The sequence below is a fragment of the Podarcis erhardii genome, assembly GCF_964252035.2.
Source record: "Podarcis erhardii genome assembly, chromosome: 18".
NCBI lineage: Eukaryota > Metazoa > Chordata > Lepidosauria > Squamata > Lacertidae > Podarcis > Podarcis erhardii.
This window is the reverse complement of record NC_138516.1, coordinates 5508221-5527397: the sequence shown is the minus strand read 5'-3', so window position 1 is coordinate 5527397 and position 19177 is coordinate 5508221. Positions and strand designations below refer to the sequence as shown.

The 19177-nt window shown below is 47.5% G+C and overlaps 2 protein-coding genes across 2 annotated transcripts in view; one reads left to right on the top strand and one right to left on the bottom strand.

Annotated features, from left to right (window-relative positions):
• The window catches only part of LOC309332990 (protein-lysine 6-oxidase-like), a 285922-nt gene that overhangs the window by 149499 nt on the left and 117246 nt on the right, over positions 1-19177 (bottom strand). The gene's annotated exons all lie outside the window — the stretch shown is intronic.
• On the top strand, positions 766-18530 carry LOC309332849 (elongation factor 2). Its single transcript, XM_081846109.1, has 15 exons — positions 766-922; positions 4109-4323; positions 5777-5958; positions 6183-6394; positions 7429-7607; positions 8129-8234; positions 9445-9558; positions 11479-11617; positions 12217-12412; positions 13410-13668; positions 13827-13934; positions 15140-15493; positions 16963-17145; positions 17238-17370; positions 18271-18530. Exons 1-15 carry the CDS (start codon positions 920-922, stop codon positions 18462-18464), a joined length of 2577 nt encoding a protein of 858 aa, XP_081702235.1. The 5' UTR covers positions 766-919; the 3' UTR covers positions 18465-18530.

Below are 19177 nucleotides of genomic sequence, written 5' to 3'. Positions count from 1 at the left end.
AGGGTCTTTTCCAGGGAGTCTTCTCTTCTCCTGAGGTGGCCAAAGTCTTGGAGCCTCAGCTTCAGGATCTGTCCTTCCAGTGAGCACTCAGGGCTGATTTCCTTCCGAATGGATCGGTTTGATCTTCTTGCAGTCCATGGGACTCTCAAGAGTCTCCTCCAGCACCATAATTCAAAAGCATCCATTCTTTGGCGATCAGCCTTCTTTATGGTCCAGCTCTCACTTCCATACATCACTACTGGGAAAACCATAGCTTTAACTATACGGACCTTTGTTGGCAAGGTGATGTCTCTGCTTTTTAAGACGCTGTCTAGGTTAAATAGGGGTTTTTTAAAAATAATATCACTGGAAATAAGTACAAATGAGCATTATTATTTTTAAAATATAAAATGCCTGCGAATGGGATACAAAATAACCACACAGAAATAGAAATAAAAATCAGTGCTAATATGACTCCTTTATTGCCATAAATAAAAAAATACAGCAGTTTCTTCATCAACTCCCCTTTGCAATCAGGCACCGTAACCACGTGACTGCAGCGTGCCCGCTCACTTCCGCATTGATCTAAAAGTTCGCACTGCGCAGGCGCGAAAACCGTCCCAAGTACATGCCTATTCTCCTTTCCGTCCCCTTTTCCCGCCTCTAGGATCAAAGAGCTGCGCCGACGGGGCTAGAGCGGCCGTGTTCCGGCTTCCTGCCGCAGGCCCCTCCTCCTCCTCCTCCCCCTGCCCGCCACCGCCCCGCCCCTTGCCGGCTCCTATAAAAGGCAGCTCGTTGACGTCAGCGTCCTCTTCCGCCCGCTCGGCCCCTGCCAACGAGACAGGGCTACCCGAGCCGCCGCCGCCATTGTCGCCGGCCTTTCTTTTTCCCCCCTGCCCCTTCTGAAGCGCCTCCGGAGAATCCGGCGCCATCCGCCAACATGGTGAGGCCTCGGAGGCTGGGCTTGGGCTGAGGGGAAGCGGGGGGCCCGGGGCGAAATGCGGGGCTGGGGAAGGCCGCGGGGGAAGCGCGGCTTAGGCTCCGGGGAGGCGGCCGGGCCTGCTGTGGGGTTGGAGGCCTACGGAGGGGGAGCGGGGCCGGTAGCCAGAAGAGGCCCAGGCCTCTCTCTCTTTTTCCCTTCCTTCTTTTCCTTCTCTTCCTGCGATGAGGCTACATTTTAATATTGTAATGTTGTATTTTATTTTTGTTTCTTATTGCTTGTAAGCCGCTCTGAGCCCGGCCTTGGCTTGGGGGGGGCGGGCTATAAATAAAAAATTATTATTATTATTATTATTATTATTATTATTATTATTGTTATTATTAGAGGCCTGGAAAGGAAGCATCTAAGCTGAAAGGGCAAATCAAAACTAAAGCAGCTCTGTTATAGTGACTGCAAAACCTGCTTGCTAATGTTGTGGCTGGGGAATTTGGGGGTGAAAAGAGGGGCACTAATAATAAAAGAATTAAAATTAAAAATATGGGGTCGAAGGGTGTGGTTGGACCTTAATAATGTGGGTGGGAGAGGACTCCCCCCCCCCAAAAAAAACCCCGCGTTGCTTTCCCATGTTAGTCCTACTCGAGAGTAGGCTCATTAAACTGAATCGTTTGATTCCCTCCCCCCCTCTCTTTTTCCCCTTCCTTTTCCTTCTCCTCCTGCGATGAGGCTACATTTTAATATTTTAATGTTGTATTATTTTAATGTTGTATTTCATTTTCGTTTTTAAGTTTGTAATCATTCATCTTGTTTTTATTATTGCTTGTAAGCCGCTCTGAGCCTGGCCTTGGCTGGGGAGGGCGGGCTATAAATAAAAAATTATTATTATTATTATTATTATTATTAGAGCCCTGGAAAGGAAGCATCTAAGCTGAAAGGGCAAATCAAAACTAAAGCAGCTCTGTTATAGTGACTGCAAAACCTGCTTGCTAATGTTGTGGCTGGGGAATTTGGGGTGACAAGAGGGGCGCTAATAATAAAAGAATTAAAATTAAAAAGGGTGTGGTTGGACCTTAATAATGTGGGTGGGAGAGGACTTCCCCCCCCAAAAAGAAACCCCGCGTTGCTTCCCCATGTTAGTCCTACTCGAGAGTAAGCTCATTAAACTGATCATTAAACTCGGGGCCCTTCCATTTCAGATAGGTCCCACTTAGGTGGATACAAACCTCTTTTTAAAGTAGCTTTTATTTCTCTCTATACTCAGTGTTTTATTTTTTTTAAAGGGTTCTCCTTTTATTTTTCCTTCCCCTTGTTTCTGCGGCAGAATAAGCCTACCCCCCTTATTTTTTCAAATACAAAAAGGATTTTGGGTTGGGGGATATGCTAGGGCAAATAGGTGAATTTCATTTTTACATCTTCACAATGCGTGCTTAATGTATGTAGTATGTACACATGCATGTTAAGGGTCCTAACTCCCTATATTCTTAAAATCTGTGTTGGGTGGGCCTAACCTCACAAAATTTTTAGGATAAAAAGTGGAAAAGGAGAGGGTCACGTACACAACCTTCAGCTCCCGGGAGGAAAGGTGGGGTTTAAATGTAATAACAAGAAATGAATTGATGAAGGGGGTCAAGGAATGACATATTCAAGCCGTGGTGAGTTCTGTGTACGTTTGAAGATGGGGTGGCTTCTCTTTGGGGATCTACCAAATAGGGGGATAATAGGTCTTGGAATCACAGTCAAAACTAAAGAATCCCAGAGCTCTGTATGCATCAGAATATATTTGGTTGGCAGGTAAAAATATCTGTTGCGGGGGGAGATAACTTGGGGACGTGAAATGATGTGGCAGTGTGAGGAAGCTGGGAGAATGCCAGGATGTTATCTCGGCCAAAGGGAGGAACTGCAGAGTGGAAATTGCATTTTCACTCTCTCTCTTTTTCTCTTCCCTGCGTTAAAGCAGCCGTCTTATGTAAGCCCTGCGGTCTTTGGCGGAGGAGGAGACGCCTAGAGACTTCGGAATTAGATTTTCTCCCGTCCCTAAAGCCCAGTGAACCTGTATATGGGTGATTTGTGCTGAAACGATCTGTTTATCCAAACGTTTTAGGAACTGCGACGGGTGGTTTTGTTTCAACCGGACTCCATAGTTCAGAGTACAGAGGGTGTGGAGGCCATCCCCAGTACAACTTGAAAGATTTTGTGTGCCTTTTTTTTTTTTAAAGAACGTGTTTGTGGTCTGGTGTGTGTCTTTTTTAATGTATCTATAGGCCTTCATGTTTGCCTTGTAATGCCCTTGGAAAAAATTGTGTTTGTTCTGTAATAGCAGAATTGGCACATAGAGGAGCCGGCGTGACTCAGTGAAGTTACGTACTTTATTATACTAGGTCAAACTGCTGATTCATCTAGTCCAGTATTGTCTACAATAAAAGGGCAGTTCTTTCTAGTTAGTGATAGGCTGGGCTTTCTGGGATGGGAGGCAGATTAGTGCTTCACCCACCCTGATGCTTAGCAACAAAATGGTTCATAGCTAGGCTCCATTCAGAGCTGGCGACAGCTTGGCAACGAGAAACACGTGCGCAGTGCCTTTTCCTCTTGCCTTATGAGAGAAACAGTCATGCTTGCAACTGCAGCAAGCAGAAGGATCATTGGTAACTGTTGTTTGGGCAGATCCACACCATATTAGACTTCTCCCAAAGAATCCTAAGAGCTGTAGGTTCTTAGAATTGTAGCTCTGCTGGAAGTTGTAGGTCTGTGAGGGGAGGTGGATTGCAGTTCACAAGATTATTTGAGGGAAGTCACATGTGTTGGGTGCACTTTAAATGTATGGTGTGGGCCTGCCCTAAGCAGGATCTTGAACCACGTGTTTCCAAGTTTGGAGGCAAATTCCGTAGAGCAGTAATAATAATAATAATAATAATAATAATAATAATAATAATAATAATTTATTTATACCCCGCCCATCTGGCTGGGCCTCCCCAGCCACTCTGGGCGGCTTCCATAGAAAGCAAAAATACAGTAAAATATCACACGTTAAAAACTTCCCTGAACCAGGGCTGCCTTAAGATGTTATAGCCAGCTTCCTAATACAGAATGACACCTCAGTGCTTCCTCTCTCCCCACCCCCCCCTTCAATAAAGCAGTCCAGGGACGGCCTGTTCTCTGAAGCAGCCACATTAACCTCCCTTCTGTTGCCCCCAGGTGAACTTCACCGTAGACCAGATCCGGGCCATCATGGACAAGAAGGCCAACATCCGGAACATGTCAGTGATCGCCCATGTGGATCATGGGAAATCTACCCTAACAGACTCGCTGGTTTGCAAAGCTGGGATTATTGCCTCGGCCCGTGCTGGAGAGACCCGTTTCACCGACACGAGAAAAGATGAGCAGGAGAGGTGTATCACTATCAAGTCTACGTAAGTCCATTCCAGAGTCGTCTCTCCCCCCTTCTCTATCCCTGAAACTGCCAGAAAAAGAATCGCCAGCAGAAGGCAGGTTTCTTTCAGGTGGGGGAGATTCAAATAGGGGTTTAACTCTCCCATTAAAATCACATAGGAGGTTGGTGATTTGCGCCCACCCAAGGATGGCTGTTGAGCAGAATTCCTGCATTACAGCTCTGTAGGGGGTGGGGGTGGGAATTACATCAGTCAGCAAAGCCTGAGACTCTTAATCTCTGGGTCATTGATTCTTTTTTTTTTAAAAAAAAAATAATATTTATTAAAGTTTTAAAATTTACAGAAAGAAGTAAAAATACCACATTAAACAAAAACAAAACAACGCATCACAATATAAAAAAACAGGGAAATAAAACCCATCAAACAAAAATGCGAAGAAAAATACATCAGATCTCCTCATTACTAATCTTTCATTAGCTTATTTCCTTGACCTCCTCACACCTCCCTTTTTTGTATTCTAGGTCAATTATCCATTTCAGCAAATCCTTTCCCTCTTTTAAATTTTTTGTCCTGTAAATTGTCTTAATATAATGTAACTTTACTTTTCCTCCTTTCACCAATTAAGTTATTCCCAAATCCTTTATATCATTCCTGCTAAAATCATATAATATTATTCCAACATCCTTCTAACAGATATTATTTTTACAATGTTTCTGTAAATAGCCTTTAAATTTCCTCCAATCTTCCTCCACCGACTCTTCTCCGTGGTCTCGGGTTCTGCCTCTGAGTCATGGTTTCAAGCCCCACATTGGGTGAAGGGTTGGGCTTGCAGGAGGTTGGGCTAGATGACCCTTGGCATCCCTTCCAATTCTAGAATTCTGTGATTTGAAAAGGTCTGAAATTTTGCTGATTTATGCTGTAAGCATCTCAAGTTGGTAGTGGAAAGGTAAAACTTGTCACTCTTGATGTAATTCAAGTATGTATGCATTAATTCAGTGCTTTTGAAGACAAGCCATAGGCCCTTGTTACGTGTATATTGTATTTTATTTGTCGTCTTTTAATGTGTGTAAGCAACCTTGAGTCCCAGTTCAAGGAAAAGGCAGGATTATTATTATAATTTTATCAAATTTGCATTCTCTGTAACCATAGATTTCAGGGCAGTTTGCAACATTAAAAAACACAAAACGCATAATTATAATAATGACAATTCAATGATTCCCTTCCCTCTCCAACACACTTTAAAAGGGCATTGGATGTCAATTAGCCAAACACCCGGTTAAAGAGGAACGTTTTTGCCTGGCGCCTAAAGCCAACCCTCCCTGAGGAGAGCCTATTCCACAAATGCGGAGCCACGTCTTGTATTTTCACCCTCCGGACCTCTCATGGAAGGAGGCATGTGAAGAAGGGCCTTAGAGGTTTCTTGTGGTGGAACGGTAATTTAACTCTTTGGAATTTATGCATCTTCTTCCTCCAGGGCAATTTCTCTCTTCTACGAGCTTGCAGAGAATGATTTGGCATTTATCAAGCAAAGCAAAGATGGCTGTGGCTTCCTGATCAATTTGATTGACTCCCCGGGCCATGTGGATTTCTCGTCGGAGGTCACTGCTGCCCTGCGTGTCACCGATGGTGCCTTGGTCGTCGTGGATTGTGTTTCTGGTGAGATGTCCCCCTTTGCCTTGAGATCTAGAGCCGTGGCCCCTCGCTGTGGCCTGTCTCCCAAGCACCGTACGCCCCATAGGCTGGAGAGGGAACAAGGGTGTCCATAGGCTGAATGAAGCCCCATCTTCTGCATTAGGACGTTTTGGAGGATGCAGTCCTAACCCCCAAGTGCTCATAGCCCCATAGCGATGACTTGAGCCTTTGTTTCCTCTTCCTCCCAGGGGTGTGTGTCCAAACAGAGACCGTTCTGCGCCAGGCCATTGCTGAGAGGATCAAGCCTGTCCTGATGATGAATAAAATGGACCGGGCTCTGCTGGAGCTTCAGCTTCAGCCAGAGGAACTGTACCAGACCTTCCAGCGCATTGTGGAGAATGTGAACGTCATCATCTCCACTTACGGGGAAGGCGAGGGCGGCCCCATGGGCAACATTATGGTAAGGCAGGCTGTGGGGGTGTGCAGTCTTGACCTTTCACCTTTGTGAGCAGCTGTATCATGCTCAGAGCCGACCTGTTGAAATTGGGCCTGCTCCGGAACTGGCTTAAATTATTATTAGTAATCAAGTCACATTTTTGTGCTCTGGTTTCTCAGAACAGCTTGTGCGGTGAGGATAGAAATGAAGTCCATTAAAACCTGGCATATAATGAGTGCTAAACACAAATTAAATACTCAAAATGTATTTTGAAGGTACAAACCCTGCCCGCTTCTGTTAATGGATCAGCGCATCAAAGTCCATTGACATGTTTTAGGTACCCTAAAAGCCAGTTGCCCGTGAAAATAAGTGATTTTTGCCTGGCACCCATAGGCAAGACAACAAATGGTGTTCTTCCCTGAGGAGAGTGATCCACAAACGGATCCACCGCTGAAAAGGTTGCCAACCTCTTTATCTCCCTTGAAAAAGGGCCCCAGTGGTTGTGTGAATTGGACATAACCCCTATTGCATGTCACAAATGGTCGCTAGAACACAGTTACATTGAAACTTGAGCGCCTCGGTCTGTTACAAAGTGCGACAGAGAAATCAGTATTGATGTTTAAGCATTAGAATCCTAGAATTGTAGAGTGGGAAGGGATCGCCTAGTTTAACTCCCTGCAATGCAGGAATCTTTCGCCCACATGGGGCTCAAACCTTGAGATAAAGAGATCTTATGCTCTACCAACTGAACATGTTTTATTTCTTCGAAATACATGCCGCACAGGCATTTATTTTCATTGCCTCTGTGGAAAGGTCATATGAAGTTAGCCCAAATTTCTTAGAATAGCCTCACTTTTAGGGAGTGGTGAAGTGAGCTTTCATTCTGTAACTTGAATATGTAATGAAACATTTTCAAAGTCTGCACCCTTCATGGTTTGTTTTTTCCTCTTTGAGAACAGCTAAAATGATAATGACATATTAAAAGACGAGCTCCCAGCCCGTCGGGAAGTTGGCTCCTTAACTCCATACCTTGATGTGTTCTTCTCCTTTCCTTCCAGATTGATCCGGTTCTGGGCACCGTCGGCTTTGGCTCCGGCTTGCACGGCTGGGCTTTCACGCTGAAGCAGTTTGCCGAGATGTACGTGGCGAAATTCGCAGCAAAGGGCGAAGGGCAGCTGAGCACAGCTGACCGTGCCAAGAAAGTAGAAGACATGATGAAGAAGCTGTGGGGAGACAGGTGAGAGCGGCTTGGGCTTCTGGAGCTGGGGCTCTTCTTTAGAATCCACTCTGCAGGTCGGAATGCTGTGGGGTGAACACTTAGAGCTGACCTCCCTACAACGGACAGGATCAGAGCAAGCACTTAGTCCTGAGAATTGTCCCCTATTTGTTGACTTGGCTTGGCCACCAAGGGTCAGATCCAGGCCATACCCGTGAAGCATGTAGCTTTCTCTAGAAAACGGGGATACATAGCTCTCGAGACCCCACAGATTTCAAGGCGGTGTCAATTTGCAGCACGCCAACTAGGCTCGGAGGACTGCAAAAAGCACAGAGGAGGCTGACTGCTTTTGAGGGGGGCAAGTGAGGAAACGGCAGCCTGTCAAAGGAGTTGGGGGCCTTGGGATGTGGAAATTTGGCTCTTCCAAAAGATGGTCATGCGGGCAGCTTCCAGGAGGCCACCCGCTTAGGTGGGTACTCTGAGAAGGTGGTAGCCAGGCCAGACGCTGCAGAGCTGAAGCTCACATGCCATTTTGTCCCTAGGTACTTTGACCCAGCCACTGGCAAATTCAGCAAGTCGGCCACCAGCCCAGATGGGAAGAAGCTGCCAAGGACTTTCTGCCAGCTGATCCTGGACCCGATTTTCAAGGTGAAGCACTTTGCGCCCAGTTTTTTCCCCTATAGAGTTGCTTGGTGCTCTTTGTGGTCTGGCACGATCTGAGCATGATGATGGAAAAAAATTCTTCACTTTGACCTGACTTGTTAAGTTTGAAGAAGTTTTTGTAGGTCTGACCCAGAGTTTGCCAATCCACACTACAGAACCTCCCGATAAAATGTCTGAGAACCTCCCGGCCATGCCTTCGTTTCTTTTGGCACCAATAGAAGGGTTCCACTTCCCTCTCTGCGTGAAGGTCCAGGCTTGAGAGGGGCTTCCAACTCTGGAATAAGAACGTAAAAATGGTGGTTCTGGCTAATTTTATTTATAGAAGTGCAGTCGTACCTTGGAAGTTGAACGGAATCTGTTCCAGAAGTCCATTTGACTTCCAAAACCAAAGTGCAGCTTCTGATTGGCTGCAAGAAGCTCCTGCAGCCAATCAGATGTTCGGCTTCCAAAAATAGTTCACAAACTGGAACACTTCCGGGGTTGCGGCATTCGGGAGCCAAGGCGAGAGCTAAGCTGTTCGAAAACCAAAGTACGACTGTACTGATTCTGTTGTCCCACCATATAAGAAAATATCTAGGTAGTCTTAATGAGTTAAATTTTAAAAATCGAGATGGTTATTAAGCTGACAAGCCAATGAAAATTAAGTAGCTGCATAGGCTTGGTGTCATAATGTCTTGAAGAGACGCCTGAGAAAAAAACGAGGGTACTCGCTGGAAGAGGGTTAACCAGAATGGGACTGGGTGCCCGACTTCTGTTTGTGGTCATTTGAGGCTCTGTAAACGAGGGGGAACAATGAACAGCTTTCCTCCGGATGATCTCAATGATCAAGTCTGGGATATGAAGGCTCTGGTGCTCATTAAGGTATCCCAGGACCTATTTGTTCAGGTCTTTGTATATGAACAAAAGAACCTTGAATCTGCTGTAGCAGCCTATGCACAGACAGTGTAGATATTTTAGTTGCTGCTTTTTTTAAGCCAAAAGTCAGGGCAGCCAGCACAGTGTGAAATAGAAATGGACTTGTGCATTAGCTGTATTGCCCTTGCCTGTTGCAGTTAGCGGAAAGGAAGCCTGACGACCTGTTTTGAGTGTTTTTCCTTCCTTTGGGAGTATTGCTACAGGAGACATAACCCGCTGCTTCTGTGGGAGCTGCACCCAGCCTAGCCTAATGTCCGTGCAATTATTTCTCGTTTGAAAGGTGTTCGATGCGATCATGAACTTCAAGAAGGAGGAAACCGCCAAACTGATAGAGAAGCTGGACATAAAGCTGGACAGCGAGGATAAAGACAAGGAGGGGAAACCCTTGCTGAAGGTGAGGGGGCAGGTGGCTCATGCCCTCGGAAGGGTGGGGTAGGGGAGTAGAAGTTAAATTCCCTGCTGGGGTAAGAAAGCCTTCAGCAGGCGCCAGAGGAAGAAGCTCAGAGTTTTAGCACACATGGAACACTTAAAACAAATCCTTATTTCCTGATGAATAGCCTTAGGACCAGGCACCCCCAAACTCAGCCCTCCAGCTGTTTTGGGACTACAACTCTCATCAGACACAGAGGCATACCAAAAAACGAACGTGTTTGCATTAGGGGATGTTCTGAAGTAGAGGACCTTATACATTATATCTTGCACTGTCCGTTATATAATGATGCAAGAAAAAGATTTTTGGTACCTATAATGACAGGGTCCCCTGGCCAGAACCCCCTTGACATGATGTTATATCTCCTTGCAGACACAGATAAGTATGTGACCTGGCGGGTAGCACTTTTTGCAACTGCTGCTAGATAAATTAGAGCAAATTATATAGCCAAGGTAGCCATTAACTGTAAAGGTGATGAATTTATTTGATCCCATCTATCTACCTCAGGCTATGCTCTATCTTTGTCACCAAACTCAGTATAAATTGCACACTGTATTAATTGATCTTGTTTTTAACATTAGTGACCATGTGATGATTTTAGCTTATGAATTTTATTGTTTAATGTTTTTATTTGTACATTGGGGTACTTTTATAGCTTTGTTTAGAGTACGTAATGTTTTGATAATATAAATGTTTTAAGTCTTTTTTTACCAATTCAGTATATTTTCTTTTAATTGTCAAATAATTCTGTGTACAGTGGTGCCCTGCAAGACGAATGCCTCGCAAGACGGAAAACTTGCTAGACGAAAGAGTTTTCCATTTTGGAGGTGCTTTGCAAAACGAATTTCCTATGGAAAATGTCTTGCGAGTTCCTGCGGGTTTTTTCCCCTCCCCCCCTTTTCTAAGCCGCTAAGCCGCTTATCTGCTAAGCCAATAAGCCGCTAATAGCGCTAATCTGCTAAGCCGTCAATGGGCTTGCTTCGAAAGACAAAAAAAACGCTAGACGAAGAGACTCGCGGAACGGATTCTTTTCGTCTTGCGAGGCACCACTGTACATTGCGACAGCCATTGGCTATGTGCAATAAAACTGACTGAGACAACTCCCATCATCCTTAGCTAACAAGACCAGTGGTCAGGGATGATGGGAATTGTAGACCCAAAGCAGCTGGAGGGCCGAGCTTGGGGCTTCCTGCTTAGGACTATAATGCAACTTAAATAGAACACTATCTTTGGAAAGGTTTTCCTCCAAAAGCATTTTGTTTTAAAAATCCATTAAAAAAAAAAAACCAATACAAATCAACAAAATTGATTTAAATAAAAAAATCCAGTCTATATATATATAAAAAAATCCAATTTAAATTTTTAAAAGTTTTTTTTTTTTTTTAATTGATGTTTATCCACCCTGGTGGGATTTACTTCCACAAAAACATGCATGCATGTTTTAATTTAAAAAATCCAATTTAAATTTTTTTAAAAATGCGATTCTCTCTCCCCCCCCCCCCAATTTTTTTAAATAAAAAACCCCATTGGTTTTTACCCACCCTGGTTTGTGGTGACCTCGCTAGGTGAGCGGGTTAGATGACTCTCCTCTCTGAACTTGTGGTTCCTCCCTCTCCTTGGGAGCCAGTGTGGTGTAGTGGTTAAGAGCGGTAGTCTCCTAATCTGGGGAACCGGGTTCGCTTCCCCGCTCCTCCACCTGCAGCTGCTGGGTGACCTTGGGCCAGTCACACTTCTCTGAAGTCTCTCAGCCCCGCTCACCTCACAGAGTGTTTGTTGTGGGACAGGAAGGGAAAGGAGAATGGTAGCCGCTTTGAGACTCCTTAAAGGGAGTGAAAGGCGGGATATCAAATCCAAACTCTTCTTCTTCTTCTTCTTCCTTCCCAGGCTGTGATGAGACGCTGGCTGCCGGCTGGGGATGCACTGCTGCAGATGATCACCATCCACCTGCCCTCTCCTGTCACCGCTCAGAAGTACCGCTGCGAGTTGCTGTATGAAGGGCCCCCTGACGATGAAGCTGCCATGGGTAGGTAGCCGCGCACCTGAAGACGAGCAGGGTTCCCCATCCCCAGAAAGAGGGTGACTCTCGAGTGAAGAACGCGGCCGGACAGAAACGGTTTCAGTTTTTTCTTGTGCCCTAGAGCCTTTAAATGGGACGCGGGTGGCGCTGTGGGTTAAACCACAGAGCCCAGGACTTGCTGATCAGAAGGCTGGGGAATCTCAGCCAGATGGGTTGGGTATAAATTATCACTAATATTAAACCACAGATCCTAGGACTTGCTGATCTGAAGGTCGGCAGTTCGAATCCCCGTGACTGGGTGAGCTCCCGTTGCTCGGTCCCTGCTCCTGCCAACCTAGCAGTTCGAAAGCATGTCAAAGTGCAAGTAGATAACTAGGTACCGCTCCGGCGGGAAGGTAAACGGCATTTCCGTGCGCTGCTCTGGTTCGCCAGAAGCAGCTTAGTCATGCTGGCCACATGACCCGGAAGCTGTATGCCGGCTCCCTTGGCCAGTAAAGCAAGATGAGCGCTGCAACCCCAGAGTGACCCACGACTGGACCTAATGGTCAGGGGTCCCTTTACCTTTAGAGACTTTAAATAGTCTTTATCCCCCTTTCCTCCCCCAGGAATTAAGAACTGCGACCCCAAGGGCCCCCTGATGATGTACATCTCCAAAATGGTGCCGACCACCGACAAGGGCCGCTTCTATGCCTTTGGGCGCGTCTTCTCGGGCATCGTGTCCACCGGCCTGAAGTGCAGAATTATGGGACCAAACTACACCCCAGGCAAGAAGGAAGATCTCTACCTGAAGCCAATCCAGAGGTCCGTTTTTCAAAAATCGCCGGGCTTTGCTTCGCGCTTCCCGTCCCTGTCCGTAGGCTCGCATGGGCTTTGGGTGGCAGGAAGTGGCAGCTGAAAAGAATATAAAAGTTCAGGAGCAATATCCCACCTTATCCAGCAATTCTGTTCTGCAGAGCCCAGCTATATGTAGCTCTAAAAAACATAACCAGGCTGGGCGTGAGTGGGTTTAGCACACTTGCGATTCCAAGGCCACCGCCTTAAGTGACCCTCAAAGAGGAGGACTGAGCGAGAGCTCCCGCTTAAGGGAGGTGGCGCCGCCTCCGTGTGAGGGAGAGAACGTGCGCACTGGCGACCCACGTGGCAATTCCCGGACTGTCAGTGGGCCGGATCCAGAAGGCAATTGGGCCTGATCCGGCTTGCAGGTCTTAGTTTGCCGGCCCATGCTTTAGATCAGGGGTCAGCAACCTTTTTCAGCCGTGGGCTGATTCTTTTGAGGGGCCAGACTATATTTTTTTGGGGGGGGGAACGAATGAATTCCTGTGCCCCACAAATAAACCAGAGATGCATTATAAATAAAAGCACATATTCTACCCATGTAAAAACACGCTGATTCCCAGACCGTCCGTGGGCGGGATTGAGAAGGCGATTGGGCTGCATCCAGCCCCCGGGCCTTAGGTTGCCTACCCCTGCTTTAGATGTTCATAACCTGTCCCTGGGGAGACGGGGGATGTGTCAGTAGTTTTCCCCTGGCAGTGGCTCATTCCAAAAGAACGCCAGTCTGCCCCAGAGCAGACTTTCCAGCCCCCCCCCCCCCGCTTTTGCTGTACTGCACTTTCCCACCACTTCTGCACAATTCTCCCCCCCCTTCCTCTCCTTCTTCCGAATGTCTCAACAAATGAAACTGATCTGTAAAAAATGTTACTTGGAGAGAGAAAGGAGAGAGAGAGATTGCACATACTTTTGTAAACTAAGAAAATCTTTTTTTTAAATACATTTTTTTCATCTCTCCCCTCTCTAGAACCATTCTCATGATGGGCCGCTACGTGGAGCCCATCGAGGACGTGCCTTGCGGCAACATCGTGGGGCTGGTTGGCGTCGACCAGTTCCTGGTCAAGACGGGCACCATCACAACTTTTGAGCACGCCCACAACCTGCGCGTCATGAAGTTCAGCGTCAGCCCCGTGGTGCGCGTCGCCGTGGAAGCCAAGAACCCAGCCGACCTGCCCAAGCTGGTGGAGGGGCTGAAGAGGCTGGCAAAGTCTGACCCCATGGTGCAGGTGAGCGTAGAAAACCCATCGAGGCCTTCAAAGGGTTTTTTTAGGTGTGGGAGATGACGGGGGGGCACCACATTGTCGTTTTTGGGATGGGGGACGCTTCTCGGTTTGGGCTGGGCCTCATTTCTGCTTCATTCCTTTCACTCTTCCCCATCTTCCAGTGTATCATTGAGGAGTCTGGGGAGCACATCATTGCTGGCGCTGGGGAGCTGCATCTGGAGATCTGCCTGAAGGATCTTGAGGAGGACCATGCCTGCATTCCAATTAAGGTACCGTATTTTTCGTCCCATAGGGCACACTGCCCTATAGGACGCACCTAGTTTTTTTGGGGGGGGGAATAAAGGGGAAAAAAATTTATCCCCCAGGCGCAGGGGAAGCCCAAGCTTTCCCCCGACACCAGCCCCCAGAACAGCCTGCTATCCGCAAGCCTACGGAGCCCGCCAGGAAGTCGCGCCGGTCTCCCCAGGCTTGCGCAGAGCTGCACGAAGCCCGGGACTGCAGGCAGCTCTGCGCAACCCTCGGGAGACTGGCGCGAAGCCACGCCAGTCTCCCAAAGGTTGCGCAGAGCTTCCTGAAGCCTGAAGAGCGAGAGGGGTTGGTGCGCACCAACCCCTCTCGCTCTCCAGGCTTCAGCGAAAGCCTGCATTCGCCCCATAGGACGCACACACATTTCCCCTTCATCTTTGGAGGGGGGAAAGTGTGTCGTATAGGGCGAAAAATACGGTAATTGCACCACGTGACAAGTCTCGAGCCCGGTCTTGGTGGCTCTAAGACACCGGCAAGCAGGACCCGACCATGAGAGCACTCTCACCCTCTCTTGGTTCCCAGCAAGTGGCATTCAGGAGCATTACTAGAATGAATAATAATAATAATAATAATAATAATAATAATAATAATAATAAATAAAATAATTAATAATTTATTATTTATACTCTGCCCATCTGGCTGGTTTTCCCCAGCCACTCTGGGTGGCTTCCAACAAAATAATAAAATACAATAGTCTGTCAAACATTAAAAGCTTCCCTAAGCAGGGCTGCCTTCAGATGTCTTCTATATAGAATAAGAGGCCAAGGAGAGCGTATGTTTAGAGAAGATTGGAAAACATTTTTTGAATATATGCGGTCAAAATTGTGTACCCTTGAAAACGCTGTCAGCATTAAGATAAATTCAACTGTGTCAAAAAGTTTTGATGGATGCAATAATGGAATACTGAATGGCATAGCTTTTGTAAAATATGCAGGGATTTATAAGCTGTGAAAAGAGAAGAAGGGAAGTCATTGATCTCTTAACGATGTAAAAAATGGGTATTCTAAATTGTAAAACAGAAAATTAAGTAAAAAATTATAATAAATAAAAACAAAGCCATTGCTACAGATTATCTCAAGGCAATGTACAAGATGCAATAAAGACAGTCCGCATTGGCTTTGAAGCGGCTAGGGACTTAAAAGTTATTATTATTTAATTTTTCTGGTAGAAATCCGACCCGGTGGTCTCTTACCGCGAGACGGTCAGCGAGGAGTCGAGTGTTCTGTGCCTTTCCAAGTCTCCCAACAAGCACAACCGCCTGTACATGAAAGCCCGCCCCTTCCCCGACGGCCTGGCCGAGGACATCGACAAAGGCGACGTCTCGGCCCGCCAGGAGCTGAAGACACGGGCCCGTTACCTGGCCGAGAAGTACGAGTGGGACGTGGCCGAGGCCCGCAAGATCTGGTGCTTCGGCCCGGACGGCACTGGCCCCAACATCCTGACGGACATCACCAAGGGCGTGCAGTACCTCAACGAGATCAAGGACAGCGTTGTGGCAGGCTTCCAGTGGGCCACGAAGGAGGTAAGCAAGAGTGGGCGCAACTCATCGCAGGGCGGTGGGCTGTCTGCGTCCTGCCTTCTTGGAACGGATAATAATTTATTACTTACACCCCGCTCATCTGGCTGGGTTTCCCCAGCCGCTCTGGGCAGCTTCCAACAAAATATTAAAATACAATAGTCCGTCAAACATTAAAAGCTTCCCTAAACAGGACTGCCTTCCGATGTCTTCTAAAAGTCTGGTAGTTGTTTTCCTCTTTGACATCTGGTGGGAGGGCGTTCCACAGGCCCTCTGCCTGTAACTTCTGAGTGCTTTGTCACATCAGCCCCTCAAGGCTGTGTTCCAGCTTTAGGAAGTTGAATCAGCCTCGTATGTGATTTCCTCTTGCCTCCCCCTGAGTTGCGAAGGGGCGTCCTTTTAAGGGGTTCACTTTTCCTTGCCGGGTGTTGCTTGGCCTGCGTTTCTCCTCCTTGATCGAGGGGGGTGGAGGTGTCGTCTCCAAATTCCCCCTCCTCCTGCTGGGTGCTCTGTCCGTTCCCCCTCTGAGGGCCTGGGTACTGCCCAACACACACACACACTGGCTCTTCCTCGGGAGGAGCTGCCATGGGCAGTGGGGAGATGGTAGAGGATGAGGCTTTCAACCTCCAGGTCGTAGGTTCTGATCCCACATAGGGGAAAAGATTCCTGCGTTGCAAGACGTTGGACCAGATGACCTCTGGGATCCCTTCCGATTCCATGGGACGACTGTACTGCGGGGCAGGGATGGAAAGGGAATCAAAGGATATTTGCATCTCCCCTGTTTCTAGTCTCCAATTCTCTCTTTTTATATATAATAATCATCATTAGTTTTCAATTACAATAACCCAGTAATAGCCTCATTATAACAATGCCAAAGTATATACATTTGCTGATTCCAATTATTCAGATGCCAAATTAAATAATTTAGGTGGCCTCCCGTGTGCTGGAATTGATGGTTTGATTGTTTGCTGTATTTCTGCGTTCCAAAATCTTACCCATCCCAATTACACTCCAGTTAAAATAACAATCCCTTATACAACAACTGCAGTACTAACGGCATCTATTCGTATTGACATGTTACCTTAAACCTCCTGTGTGTGACAGTTATTCTGCCCATGATGTTCCTTCCCGCCCTTGTAAAATATTATGCCTATCCTTTCTCAGTTGTTGCTGCTCTCCATCATATCTAGACTCCGATTCTCTGCCCCTTAGTAGATCACGCTCTTCCCATCCTCTGGTCCCCCGGGGCGACTCCTCCTCCTCCTCCTGGCTCTGACAGTTTGCAGGAAGAAGGCTGGTCATAAGCTGAATTAGGCATTGGCCCTTCCTTTGCTTCTTGGCTGCTATGGCAGAGTGCTTAATTGCTTTTTTAAAAAAACTACATTGCCTGCTTTAGAGGAAGGACAGAAAAGTTGGGTTGAATGAAACTAGAAAATGATTTTCTCTCCCACCCCCAACCCCTCTCTTTTCTCCAGGGTGCTCTTTGCGAGGAAAACATGCGCGCCGTCCGCTTTGACGTGCACGACGTGACCCTGCACGCCGACGCCATCCACCGCGGAGGTGGCCAAATCATTCCCACGGCCAGAAGGTGCCTCTATGCCTGCGTGTTGACGGCTCAGCCCCGCCTCATGGAGCCCATCTACCTTGTGGAGATCCAGGTGGGTAACTGGAGGCAGGCTGTGTTCTTAAGAGCCCGCTGGCTTGACTCCGTGCAGTGCTGTAACATATACCCGCTTTCTTCCACTTCCAGTGCCCAGAACAGGTTGTGGGTGGCATCTATGGCGTGCTGAACAGGAAGCGGGGGCACGTCTTTGAGGAGTCCCAGGTGGCCGGCACCCCCATGTTTGTGGTCAAGGCCTATCTTCCTGTCAACGAGTCCTTTGGTAAGTGTCAGCTTTTATCAGCCTCCCTTGGCACTTGCATCTTCCAGGTAACCTTTGTCGGCAGCTGGAGGTGTGAAGGATCGATCAGAGGTTGTCTCCCAGGCTAAAAGTGTTGGTACTTACCTTTAAAGCCCTAAATGGCCCATTATACCTGAAGGAACGTCTCCACCCCCATCGTTCAGCTTGGACACTGAGGCCCAGCTCTGAGGGCCTTCTCAGTAGTGGTGCCCTCCCCGTGGAACGCCTTCCCATCAGATATCAAGGAAATAAACTATCTGATTTTTAGAAGACATCTGAAGGCAGCCCTGTTTAGGGAAGTTTTCAATGTTTGATGTTTGATTGTGTTTTTAGTATTCTGTTGAGAGCTGCCTAGAGTGGCTGGGGAAACTCAGCCAGATGGGTTGGGTATAAATTATCACTAATATTAAACCACAGAGCCTAAGGCTTGCTGATCAGAAGGTCGGCCGTTCGAATCCCCGCAATGACAGGGTGAGCTCCCGTTCCTCGGTCCCTTCTGCCAACCTAGCAGTTCGAAAGCACGTCAAAGTGCAAGTATATAAATAGGTACCGCTCCAGCGGGAAGGTAAACGGCGTTTCCGTGTGCTGCTCTGGTTCGCCAGAAGCGGCTGAGTCATGCTGGCCACATGACCCGGAAGCTGTACGCCGGTTCCCTTGGCCAAGAAAGCGAGATGAGCACCGCAACCCCAGAGTCTGTCACAGCTGGACCTAATGGCCATGGGTCCCTTTGCCTCATGCCTCCAGGATGCTGCTTTTAGTTAAGACAAGGAGCTGGTTGTGGGGTGTGTGGGTAAATTTGAACACCTGTATTTCTGTCGTACAGTTTTGTTTGCTTATAGTATAAACTCTTCTCTCTCTCTCTCCCTCCCTCTCTCTTCACAGGCTTCACCGCTGACTTGAGATCCAACACAGGTGGCCAGGCTTTCCCCCAGTGTGTGTTTGACCACTGGCAGATCCTGCCCGGAGACCCGTTTGACAACACCAGCCGCCCCTGCCAGGTGGTCGCCGAGACCCGCAAGCGCAAAGGGCTGAAGGAGGGCATTCCCGCACTAGATAACTTCCTGGACAAATTGTAAAAACCAATCAACCAAGCAGAATTAAAAATGCCACACCAGATGTAAAAGAATAAATTTAAAAATGTATGTTGTGGGACTCCAAATTTAACTTGCATAATAACATCAGTGCCGCAGCTGTCTTGCAAAAGGCATTGGGGCCACTTCCTTGCTTGATCTTCCGTCTCGGGGCAGATTTTATAAAGAGCCGTGTCTGCATTCAGCCTTAGAGGTTCCCGGCCGTCCGCACACGAACTAGCGGGGCCGCTCACCCAGTGCCATTAGAACTTCCAAAAATACATTTCCATTTGATGCAACTGAAACGTTGCCAGCCTCCATATTTATTTGACGCTCAGAGCCAAGTGAGGGGGGGGGACCTGGCTTTTCCTCCCTTGGTTTGCAGGTTGGGGAGGACAGGCAAACTTCCCAAAAGAAAAGGGTGTGTGAAATTTCATTCCATACTCAAATACTGGATTCGATGGGGAAGGGGGGGCCAGTCTGGAGGAATTTTCTTTTAGGATTGGGAGAGAAGGGGGGGGGAGAGGCTTTTCTAGTTGGGCAAAAGCTAGAAGGCCCGCAGCCTCTCTGCTAAATGGGTGTCATTGTGCAAATCAATGTATTAGTACCACTGGAATAATAAATTTAATAAGACGAGGCTGCCTGTTGTGTTGGATGTCTTTAAGAGCTGTTGAGACCTGAGCCCACACATTTAGAAGCAAGGGGGGAGCTCATCTGTG

Bases quoted from the DNA above. Each gene is read 5' to 3' on its own strand.
- LOC309332849 (XM_081846109.1), top strand. The intron at 7,608-8,128 runs GTGAGAGCGGCT...TTTTGTCCCTAG, and splicing joins AAGAAGCTGTGGGGAGACAG to GTACTTTGACCCAGCCACTG. The intron at 13,935-15,139 runs GTACCGTATTTT...TTTTTCTGGTAG, and splicing joins ATGCCTGCATTCCAATTAAG to AAATCCGACCCGGTGGTCTC.